General features: G+C 43.3%; 1 protein-coding gene across 3 annotated transcripts in view; it reads right to left on the bottom strand.

The window, feature by feature from the left end:
* IL1RAP (interleukin 1 receptor accessory protein) overlaps positions 1-12,089 on the bottom strand; it is a 146,728-nt gene that overhangs the window by 39,389 nt on the left and 95,250 nt on the right. For all 3 annotated transcript variants that reach the window (XM_069083301.1, XM_069083302.1, XM_069083303.1), the window contains exons 4-5: positions 11,879-12,065; positions 2,343-2,508 (exon numbers count right to left, since the gene is read on the bottom strand). In XM_069083301.1, coding sequence (XP_068939402.1) covers positions 2,343-2,508; positions 11,879-12,065 — 353 coding nt within the window. The remainder of the gene's footprint in view (positions 1-2,342; positions 2,509-11,878; positions 12,066-12,089) is intronic.

A 12,089-nucleotide genomic window follows, 5' to 3' on the forward strand; every position in this document is an offset into this window, starting at 1 on the left:
TCTCTCTCTCTCTCTCTCTCTCTCTCTCTCTGTCCCCTCTTCTCTTCCTTCTTCAATTTTGGATGGGAAAGTATATACTTGGGATTCAGAGCTCTGGTCCAGGAGTCAGGAAGCCCTGAGTTCAGCTCCAGCATTAGATGTGTACTAGCTGTGTGACACTGAGTAGGTCACTTAATCCCTATTTGTCTTGGTTTCCTCTCCTACTTCCTGTAGTCCTTTCTTCCCGAAGCTGTTATGAGGAATAAATGAAATAATATCTATACATTATATATATATATATATAGTACTCTGCAAACATTACAATTATGTATAAATGCTATTTATTGGCATCATTGCTGCCCATGTCATCCCCTTTAATATCAAGGACCGCATTTCTTGTGTCCATATCTGAAGGATGAACTTTTTCAAGTTTGTTGTTGAAGCACTGACCCAGGTAAAAATATAAGGAAAGCATTTCATGTGGATCTAAATTCTGATCCAGAAGTGATATACCAGGAATAAAGAGAGAACCAGCATTAGAGCCAGGAAGATGGAGGTTTAAATTCTGCCTGTGATACATGCTAGCTCGTAAAAACATTTCCTCCGTGCACAGGCAGCTCTTTAAGACTTATCTCCATTACAGAGAGGGCTGTAACTTGCATGGGTAGATGGAGTTCCCTCCTTGGGCCTGTGAAGTCAGAGCGTCAGACCATCCACTCAAAGCCAAGTAAACATTCAAGTGAGGTTTTATTTGGAGTATAAGTTTGAGGTTCAACCAAATTGGTCAATGCTACATTCTCCCATTCTACCATCAGGCAAACAAAGGCCACCCAAAAGGGGCAGATTTCAGTTTCACTTACTAATGATTCAGCAGCAGAAGTGGGTTGAAAGAAAAGGCCGGTGGATTCACTGGGTAGAAAGGGCTTTCTGTTTGGGCCCTGCCTCTCCTTAAATTCTGTTTGCTTTCTTCGTTGTTTCTTCTTTTTCAGGAGTTGTTTTCTCACTAACAGTAATGTTAATGGGATTTGAAATCTTCCTTGCCCATTAATAGGCCTCAGATGGATCCTATTAAGGAAAGCTTGCTTAGGGGAGGCTTGCTTATAGGAAGAGTTTCACACTTTTTGCTAATTTCTACTTGGGCACTGAGTCACACAGGCTGTAATGCCTTCTGGCTCTGAGAAGTGTATAGATACTCCGAGTTGGTATTTTGCTTTGGGGGCTGCCTATGAGAAGGATCTTGTGATTCCCTTGTTGAGATTCTGAGGTACGCTCAGAGCTCCCTGAGTGCTCAGATGTAAAGGCTCTCTCCATCCAGGGATGTGTGTAAAGTGTATAGTTGATTCAGGCAATCAGAGCCCTGTCTGTTGTTCTTTATTTCTCTGCTTGTATTTTCTCTGAAGTTCAGTGTGCTGACTAGTGAATGTAATTTTAAAAAGATTGCTGACCCCTTAAACATCTCTCTTTCCTAGAAAAGCAGATCTAAAAACCTTTGCTAGCAGCCAGCCTGGGGATTCAAGGGTTGTTACTGCTGCGCTCACCCAGGGTCAGCCCTGACTCACTACCCTGCTTTCCCTGCATACACTCCGATTGCTTATCCCCAAAGCTTCAGTGCATGATGGGAAACCTTTCATGGAGGGGCTCTATGAGAAACTGTGATCAACATTGTAGTGATATGAGTCAAGGTCTAGGGGAAGAGAACAGCATTTTCTTCCAAAGAAGTCATTGGTATTTTCTTAAATGGTAATACCTCTCAGGAGCCAACACTGTCATGTAGAACAACATTATTATCTCTAAATGGGGAAAAGGAGGCTCAAGGTGGTGGTTGAGGTAGAGAGCCAGGCCTCTATTTTTGACTGTTAGGTTTTGGTGTATGGGAAGTCGTCATGTATCAACAAAATGGCTTTTGATACAGCACTTTAAGGTTTATAAGCAACATCGTTGTCAGTCAGGTACCATGAGCAGCATTATCCCCATTTAATAGCTGAGGAAGTAGAGGCCCTGAGACATTCTGTGATATGAGGCACTAGGAAGAACTCTGGATCTGCAGTCAGGAGATCTGAGTTTGAATCCTGACTCTTCCACTTATAACTTGGGTACCCTTGGGTACTTAATTTAACCTCTGTGGGCTTCAGTTTCCTTCTCTGCAAAGTAAGAAGTCTGGCCTAGATGACTTTAGAGGCTTGTTCTAGCTGAATGTCACAGATTCTAGGTATTTGGAGTAAGAACTGAGAGCTGGTCTCCTGGCTCCCTCTCCAATGCTTCCTCAAGATGCCATGTGGTTTTTCATTCACTCTGGTCCTGACATGAGTCTAAAAGTTAAGCTAGGAGAACCTTGTGATTTTCCTGGTTATGACCTCTCTTACCTACTACTTTTACCTCCATAGTCCGTGTGAGGTTAAACATGCGACCATTCTCTGGATAAGTCACGACACACGTGTAGAATCCGGCGTTGGAGGTGAGGGCATAGGTGAAGATGATCTCCGTGCCATTCACTTCGACTTTATCAAAATTGATCACTTTGTTACAATTCTAGAACAAGTCAAGAAAAAATGAAATGAAACCAAACCAAACCAAGTTTAGTATCCTAGTCCCTGGTTAAAAAGATATAGCATACACACAGATACATATGCACACATGCATAGCATACATCACAACATACGTCCTGCATGCACAAACACATCCACACAATTGTACACACACATTTATTCACACACATACCCATACCCCCCACACACACACAAACATAGACACATATAGAATCCAGAAGATGAAGACGGTGGGAGACCCCATTTGCCAGAGAAGTTTCCAGAACTTCCTCCAGGTATCTGACACTAATTCTAGAAATACAGAATGTAGTAGACTGACAGTACTCTTTGACTAACAGATTAAGTCCATAATTAAGCCCAATCCCCTCCTGCCCCTAAATGAGTCAGGCCACAGCAGTTCCAGGAACACCCTGATTTCCTGTTGCCCATTCCAGGATTCTCATTCCTAGGTCCAGACAGGGGCAACGCCAAGCTTTGAAATGATCTCTGAAGCTAGGTGGCACCCAAATCTCCTCCTCTTTGGGGGCGGTCAGCCTTTGACCACCCAGGTCTTCCTTGGAATGCAGGAGGCTCAGCACTCTAACCCCAGGCCCACCACTCACTCACTGGCTGGGTGAGTGAGCTTTGGTAAAGTCATGTTCCTTCTCTAAGCTTCATTCTCCTTATCTGGAAACTCGATCAGATTTGGAGTCACAGGACCTAAGTTTGGATCCTGACTCTTATTCTCTGGAAGACTTTGACCAAGCCAATTTTTATTCCTTTGTAAAAATGAAATGGCTGGACAGCTTCAGAGCTAGGGCCTTAGGAACTCCAAGAGACTTACTCTACATCTGTCCTTTCTTCTGTAGGACACAGTTTCCTTTTCTGTAGAAGGAGGGAGGAGGTTTAGATGACAAATAAATTCTCTTAAAACTGAGAAAGCAGAAGTTGCCACGTGAACAAGTTCTTGTCCTGGGTCTCCTCTGTCCATTTATAAACCCAGGTTGCCATTTCCCTAAAGGCTTAAATAATTCCGAGACAATAAATAAATAAATAAAGTAGCACATGAGGAAATAGGACCTCTTCACTCTAGCATGCCTTTCACAGCCATTTCTTTGGTCACTTACTAACCATGTGACCTTGGCAGGGTTCTGTAGCTTGACTGCACCTCAGTTTCCCCAACTGTAAAGTAAGGAGTTGGAACTAGATCATTTATAGGGTTGCTTCCAGTTGAAAACTAGAATCCCTTCCTCCGATGAGAATACGATGTATCCTGGAACACTAACCATCCGGACGACAGCCCTGTCACCACACGGAAAGTGTTCATGTCTAAACCCTCACCCCAGGCAGAATTAGAGTTTGCTCATATTTTTATGACAGATAAACGAGAGGGTGAAGACCTGTTGGCACTTGTTTAATCTGCAGGTCTGGGTTGTCCCAGTAGATTATTGGAAATGCCCTAGGGCAGAGACCTGTATCAGAATGAGTTTGTGGGATGAGGATTGGGATTCTTTTTTTTGACAAACTCTCTTTCATAAATGCCTAACCACTTTGGAAGTAGGCACCATGTGGGAGAAAGAGCTCTGAACTTGGAAAGCTCAGGCTATATCCTGGCTATCATTTACTAGCTGTGTGAACCTCAGGGAATGCTTTTACTTTTAACAGTCTCAGTTTCCTCTCTAGTAAGGGGAAGTGGGAAGGCTCAAGGATCAATCAGCTCCCTTCCAGCTGGGACATTCTATAGGACAGTGAATTTAGAGAAAACTTAACAATGTGGCATCATAGCTCTATCCTGTAGAGAGATATATAAGTTAGTTCCTCCCATGTGATAAACAGAGAAAAAGAGATCAAAAGAAATAGGAAAGAATGCTTGAGATCTTTCTATGCAATAAGGCAACAAATCGGTAAGTGCCTGTGTCTTAGGCACTATCCCAAATGAAGGAGACGCAAAGACAAAGAGGGGACAGTCCCTGCCACTTAAGGAACTGATATTCTGACAGTTTGATTCCAGAGCTGGAACCCAAGTTTGTATTCTGTTCCAATGGATTCTCCAGCTTCTTTGTTGTTCTTCAATCATTTCAGTCTTATAGACTCTCTGTGACCCCATTTGGGGTCTTCTCATTTCCTTCTTCAGCTCATTGTACAGATAAGGACACCAAGACAAACAGGGTTAAAAGACTTGTGCAGAGTCAACTGGGAAGTGTCTGAAGCCAGATTTGAATTCAGTTCTTCCTGAGTCTGAGCCCAATATTCCATCTGTCCACTGTGCTGCCTAGCTTCTTGTCCCCCTTCTCGGTAGCAAGGTGATTATGGAGCACCCGCTCAGCCTAAGGTTAATCTCAAGTGTGGCCACTGATGTTATCAGTGACCAGTAAAGAATTTCTCATAGCTGTTCCCTTTTCTTCACTCACATGACCAACAGTAGCTCAGTCCCTCATCTTCTCCCACTTGAACAATGACAACAAGCTATTCATTGTTCTCTCTGCCTCATGTCTCTCCTCCCCAGTCAAGAAATTCTAGTGGCTCCCTATTCCTTGGGCTCACGTTCTTCTCTGGTTGGCATTTAAAGCCCTTTACCATTTAACAGGACCTTCATTTCCAAGTGCATTAATTATTGATTCAATTAATGAACAAATATGTTTTAAGTTACCTGGCTGCGTGGATGCAGGAGGCATTCTGGAGTCGATCTTGGGATACGTTCACTGGTCCGTTCTCTGCACCAACCCAAGGGGGCTTTTACCTATTTCCTGACCACAACTTTTCCTTCCCCTTTCCTTCCCATGCCTTTGCCTTTGTACAGGCTGTGTCCCCTGCCTCTTGTGCCTTCCTTTCTTACCTCATTTCACAGCATCACAGACTTCTCTCAATGGAGACTTCCTACCAGAGGCCCTTTGGCTGCCCCCTCTCTCCACATGTCTGTGTACTTCCTCTCTGTCCAAATTCCTTTGTAGCTACTTCACATATAATTTGGTTTTTAAGTATGTGCTATTGGCCTACTAATAGAATGTAAGTCCCTTGAGGGCAAGGCCATAGTCATTTTCACTCTGTGCCCCTGGTGCCTTTCTCAGTGCTTAGCAGAGAACCAATTGTTGAATGAAATCAGATTGTAACTTTGCTGTTGTGTATGTCTCTGGTACCGAGGAGGTTTGATTCTAGTCAATAATGGAGATGTAGGAAATGACACTGGGAGGATAGATTGCCAGGCTTGCTTGCCTTGCCCTGCTCCCCAGTGTCTGGGCTCTGCCCTCCGCTTCCATCTCCAGCACGGCTGTCAAGCCCCTGGCCCCACCAAAGGAGCGCCCATGAGCTCCTATGTGTTCTCTGAACAGGCTCTCCCTGACAACTCAATTGTTTATTGCTTTGAATAAATTAGGTGGATTTCAGGCTTCAGTGCTACCATTCTTCAAGCATCTGTGGCTTCAGCATGGTGGGAGCTGCCTAGGTTAATGCAGTGTGGACCCCTCTGTGATTTGTTTTCATGCATCACTGAGGCTGAAAAAGTCCCCTCTGTGTGGCCAGGCTGGCAGTGGGCAGGGCATTTGCACTCCAGTCTGTCCCCAGAGCCACCTAGCTGGGTGACTTTGGACAAAGCATTAACCCTTCTCAAATCAGTTTCTTTATATGTAAACTGAAGGAACTCAAATGGATAGCCTCCAAGGTCCCTTCCAGCTCTTAGATGCCATGCTAGACTGTGCCATGCTCTAGAGAGTCCACCACCAACTCCACATTACCTTGTGGCCCCGTATGGCTATGTCCTGATTAGGGAGAATCGTGGTCCCCATCAAGTGATTGCATCATTTGAATTCACACTACATATTGCCATTGGGCTGGAACAAATGTGCAAATGGTGAACATTTAACTACATGTAACCACTTGGTGAGATCCATTATTCACACTACTGGGGACCCAGCCATATCTCCTAAATGTGGTACTTGTCTCACTCTTGGAATGTAGGAGCCTTGAGAGGAAGGATTGGTTTTTCCTATATCTGAATAATCCAGATGTATAGTGCAGTGTCTTTGTCCAAATACATGGACAAGAACTACCTTTGGTTTGCATTTGTATGCCTAGCTCTAAGCACAGGGTATGGTCCATTACAAGGATTTAATGAATGATTTTTCATTTCGTCATTTTCACTTATTGGTGGTTTCTCATTTTTTTATTTATTTATTGATTAGAACTTCAGAGAGGTTCAGAGTTCATCTACATTCCCAGATACACTTTTATGGACCTGGAAATCCTTAAGGAGCCCCACACATACAAAGTCACTGTCGTTAGGGGACTGAACCACAGAAAGGTAATCTGAGGGGATAAATCCGAGATTAGCCTGCCGCTATCGTATATAGAAGCCGGGGGACCTGTGTACTGTGAAGACCGCCTTGTTCTACAGGCAGGGCTCACAAGCCCCTCTTGCTAAAAGCTGGATTCTACCTGGCATTTTACTTGATCTGCTCATTTTTCTAGGGCACAATAGTTTCCATGGCAACATACCACAGTGTCTAGTAGGAGGAAAAAAAACACACACACATTGCAGGAGTTCACTTTGTGATTCAGAAGAAAAAAATGGAAGGAGGTAAAAATGAATGGGACAGAGGGCAGACTCTGACGTGGGGCTGAGAAGAGATTGGGAGGGGCCAAGGCATGTCAGTAGGGGCTGGCCCCCAACAGTGTGAAGGAAAAGGCAATTCTCTAAAATATCTCCAAAATGTTGCTGAGAATGGCCATGGGCCCCCTGGGGACCTCTAGTTTTTTTTTTCCTTCCTGCCCACCTGCCTAGCTTTTCTTTGAATTTTTGATACTTTTTTCTTTTGCTAGAACATACTTCCCGAGCAATATCCTACAAAGTGCATTCCCTGAAAGCATTTAGGCAAACCGCCTAAGAGAGTGATCGCAACTGACAGCATGCATCACTCTCCATTTCTGTAATTTATCCCTTGTTCGCCAAAAGGAAAGATAATCTTGACAGGCTTGTCTGAGGGACTGAAGGTGATAAGATGAAATTTAATAAGGATAAAGGGAAAGTCTTGCACACAGGTGGCTTCAAAATCTAACCTGATACATACAAGATGGCGGACATGTAACGATACATTAACTTGGCAAAAAAAAACAGATTTGGAGGGTTGTAGTGGGTGATAAGCTCAGTATGAATTCAAGGAATTGTATGACAGTCAGAAGAACTAATGCAAGCAAAGAGCCTGCATTAACAGGGTAGATAGTTCTGAGCTGGAAAGGAGACTGTAGCCCCTCGGGGATATTGGGCTCACTTCTGGGAGCAACTGCCTGAAAACTCCTTGATAAAGGGGAATCTCCAAGGTAGGAGAGCCAGGATGAGGGAGGGGCTAAAAATCATTCCCTGAGGTTTGAGTCCAGAAAATGGGGGTTTTCACTTTGGAGAAAGTAAGACTGGGAGTGTGGGAGAGAGACAGAAAGTCACGATGAAATACTCTAAGGGCTGTCATAAGGAAGAGGAATTAATCTTGCTCTGTTTACCTCCAGAACACAGAGTAAGGGGACAGTTAAGAAACTGAGGCACATTTAGGGTTTAATGGAAGGAAACATTTCCTGACAAGCAGAGCTGACCAGAAGTAGAAGTTCCTGGGGAGGAAGGGGGATCTCCCTTTCCCTGAGGGATTTCTTCAATTAGAGGCTGAATGGGGAATACCTGTTGAGATACTATCAAAAGAATTTGTGCTCCAGTCCTTTCAAATCTTTCCTTGTTGTTTCAGTCATTTCTGATTCTTCATGTCCCTGTTTGAGGTTTTCTTGGCCAACATATTGAAATGGTTTGCCATTTCCTTCTCTGGCTCATTTTTACAGATGAAGGAACTGAGGCAGACAGGGTTAAGTGACTTATCCAGGGTCACATAGCTATTAAGAGTCTGAGGTCAGATTTGAACCCAGGAAGATGAGTCTTCCTGACTTCTGGTTTGGTGCTCTATCCACCTTTCCACTTAATGACTCCTCTTCCAGCTCCAGGGATCTCTAATGATGGTTGCCCTAATTATAAAATTTAACATCATCCTCATCACCAAGTATTGCCCTGAGATTTATTGCCATACATGCATATGTACACAACATACACATTTACACACATGTATGCATATGTGCATGTATGTATGTGCACACGCATGTGTGTACGTTTTTCTGTTTTTTTTTCTAATGCCATTACTTTAAGTCTTCACTGGTTTTTTTTCTGAATTTTGCACAATTGCCATTATCATGGAAATACTTTTCAAGTAATTATTTCTATGTATTTGTTTCTAATTTTTTTCCTACTTTAAATGTCCACAGCATAAAATCCACTCATTCAGATGAGGCTTTTGTTCTCAGTGTCAAGCATGATGATGATGCTTAGGTTTTTCAGAGGCTTAACGTGAAGGCTTTTGTGTTGTTGGAGTGGCCTCACCAGCAGTGCCTGACACTAAGTTCTACTCTTCCCCGTTGCAGGCCTCTTGCACAAGGACCTGCCTGAGGGTAGCACCGGGGCTTGGGTAGTTTCCTTACCCTTGACCAGAGGCCCAAAGAGAATCCTGAAGTTTGCCATAAAATTCTATTATCATGGCTTGCAGAGAGTGAGATAAATTGTCTAGATTGAGAGAACATAGTGAAATGAGAGGGAGAATGGACCTCAATCACAAGGCTGAGAGAAGAAAATTGAAATGAAGAGTTAAAAAAAGAGAAAGAAATCTATCCCACAGACCTTGCAATAAATTGTCCCCATTTCCCAAGAACATATGCACTGCCCATAAAAGGGGTCAAAGTCGAGTGCCTCCTCAGCAAAGAGCCATCCTGATGGCTTGCTGATTGTCATAAAAGGCAAAGCTGTCCCCATTTTCCAGGAGGGGATTCTGAACATTGCACCCTCCAGTCAGATTAATTTCACTGTACAAGTTACGGCGGAGGTAATATACCATTTTTAATGGCCAGACCAGGCAAGAGGATGACCTGCCTTCTATAAATTGATTTCCATTGGGCTTTTTGTTTCATTCTAATTGATTGTGGAGAGCATTGCAGCAGCAGCCATGATCTTACAATACCCTTCAAGTCACCCAAAGAAGCCATTCTTTGCATGACAATGGAAGGGCTTTGGACTGAGGGGAAAGGGCAAAAAGTCTTATAACAGGTATGCATTTCAAATGCTGAGGAACATCTGCAAGACCTAGACTTTATGAGGAGTGGATTTATGTCTTACAGCACAGGACTTGGAGCTGTAGGTCCTTCAGGGAGCCAGGATTTTGTCAGTGAGGACAACCCCTCCAAAGATAGGGACCGCACACACCTCTAACATAGTGAATGAATCTCAACAATACCTAATAGTGAGAGCTATTATTTATATAGTGGTTTAATTTCTGCAAAGTGCTTTACAAATGTCATCCCATAAGATCCTCACAACATCCTTGGGAAGCAGGTGCTTATATTATTCCCATTTTACAGATGAGGAAGTGAGGCAGTAAGAGTCTGAGGAAGAATTCAGATTCAGATCTTACTAACTTGAACACAGCTCTCTCTACAAAGCTCCCCTAGTTTCCCTCAAAAGTGAGTGAAGCTGAAAATTCTTTCAGCCTGTGGCCAACTAGGTGGTGAGCCTCTCTGAGATTAACTAGGTGGGTTTTTGGCCACCAGAACTGTCAGACACCTGGCCCAAGTGGAAAACCACCATGATTCTCTGTGGTGTTTCTGCTTTGCATTTCTTTATGAAGTCCAGAATATAGGGGCCTCCCATATGGGCTGGTAAACCATAGGATCACAGCACTTTAAGCTGGAATGGAGTTTGGAAATCAGCTTCCGTCTTTATCAGTGGATGAAACTAAGTTTATGAAATGAAGAACTTGTCCAAGGTCCTACAAGTACTAAATATCAAAGCCATGACTTCAAGATGCCTCTCCTCTGACACCAAAAACTGTACACTCTTCTCTACAGGAAGATATTATTCCCCTTCGGTCACTTGGGTCCTTTACTAGCCATTTTTGTTAACAGCAAAATTTCATAATTCCATTTGCCAATTTGGGGATTTGTGAATGAGAAACTGAGTTCTAGAAAGACAGCAGGTCAATGTGAGTCTACAAGCAGTCACTCTACTGTTACATGATAATTGTCCAAAGAGAATTAGCATCACCCTTTCCACATTTGGGAAGTGAGGCTCCAGGAGCCATGAGGTTTTCCTTTTCCTTTATTTTTTCTTGTGGAATACCTGACAGATGCTCCATCATTCAATTTTACATTATCCCCTGAGTTGGTGATGATGTATTCTGACGTCATTTTTTACTGAATATTGGGCAGCATTTTGGTCAATGAACTGGGAGCCTATTCTTAAGGTGGTCACTAAAGAGTAACTCTCTATGACCAAATACCTAACCTTTATTATTAGGATTTCAGGAATCCCACCCTCTGGTATTCCAGAAATAGTTTGCCCTGAGCATCCAAGGAATCTTTATTGAGTACCTGAATTTTTTGCTTATAGGAATAATCTAGCACCATGTTGGATACGGCAAACACCACAAAGAGAACATTGAAAGCAGAAGACATTGAAAGTTCAGAATGAAAGAACACAAAATGTCTTCCTGCTTCTGGGTGAGGATTATTCTAGCACTCTGCTCCAATGGCCTAGGGCTGTTCAGAAGCCATATCCACAATGGAAAGAAAGCTGGGCTGAAAGTCAAGAAGACCTGAGATCAGACATACTGGGTGATCCCCAAGCAAGTACCTTCACCAATGTGCCTCAGTTTGCTCAAATGTAACATAGGAACAACAACAGCACCTATGCCCCAGGATTGTTATGCAGATCAAATGAGCTATTGGAAAAAAAATATTTAGAACTCTCCTTGGCACATAGTAGGCACTTAATAAATGCTTATTTTCTCCTCTTTCTTTCCGTTCCTTCCTTCCTTCATCCCTCTCTCTCTCTTTGTTTTCTTCCTTCCTTCTTTCATTCCTTCCTTCCTCCCCCTCTTTTCTTCCTCCCTCCCTCCCTTCCTTCCTTCCTTCCTTCCTTCCTTCCTTCCTTCCTTCCTTCCTTCCTTCCTTCCTTCCTTCCTTCCTTCCTCCCTCCCTTCCTTCCTCCCTCCCTCCCTTCCTTCTTTCCTTCCACCTGTTGAGATGTAAAATTAAGGTGTTAATAAATGTGACACACAAATCCAAATGGAACATTAATGTGGCACACAAAACAACAATTATGAAGAATTCCGAGAATCATGATAGGATCAAGACTAATGTAAGCAGAGCCAGGAAAACAAGATACATACAATGAGAGCAATATGACAGGAATAATTAAATTCTACTCCTGAGCCCTCACTGGCCCCCGCTCCCCGGTCACCCCAGAGACAGCACACGATGGAGGAGGTGCAGAGGCAGAAGCAGAGAAACGGTGTGCTTACCATGTACCAGCTAACCTCTGGCTTAACACTGGATGGGAAAAATCCCTCTGTGTGTGGGCACTTTACAACCTGCAAGGTATGTTCCAGATAGATGTATTCCTTGGGGACCTTCATTGCTGATTTGAAACAGCTTTTTTTCTGAATGACTTCCAGTGGAAAGGCTACTTTGCTGCAGTATGTGGTGTTTCTGAAGAAGAGGGAAAAAAGGGAA

The sequence above is a fragment of the Petaurus breviceps genome, unplaced genomic scaffold (assembly GCF_028583685.1).
Source record: "Petaurus breviceps papuanus isolate PSGF00001 unplaced genomic scaffold, PetGlider_PUasm1.0 173, whole genome shotgun sequence".
Taxonomy (NCBI): Eukaryota; Metazoa; Chordata; class Mammalia; order Diprotodontia; family Petauridae; genus Petaurus; species Petaurus breviceps.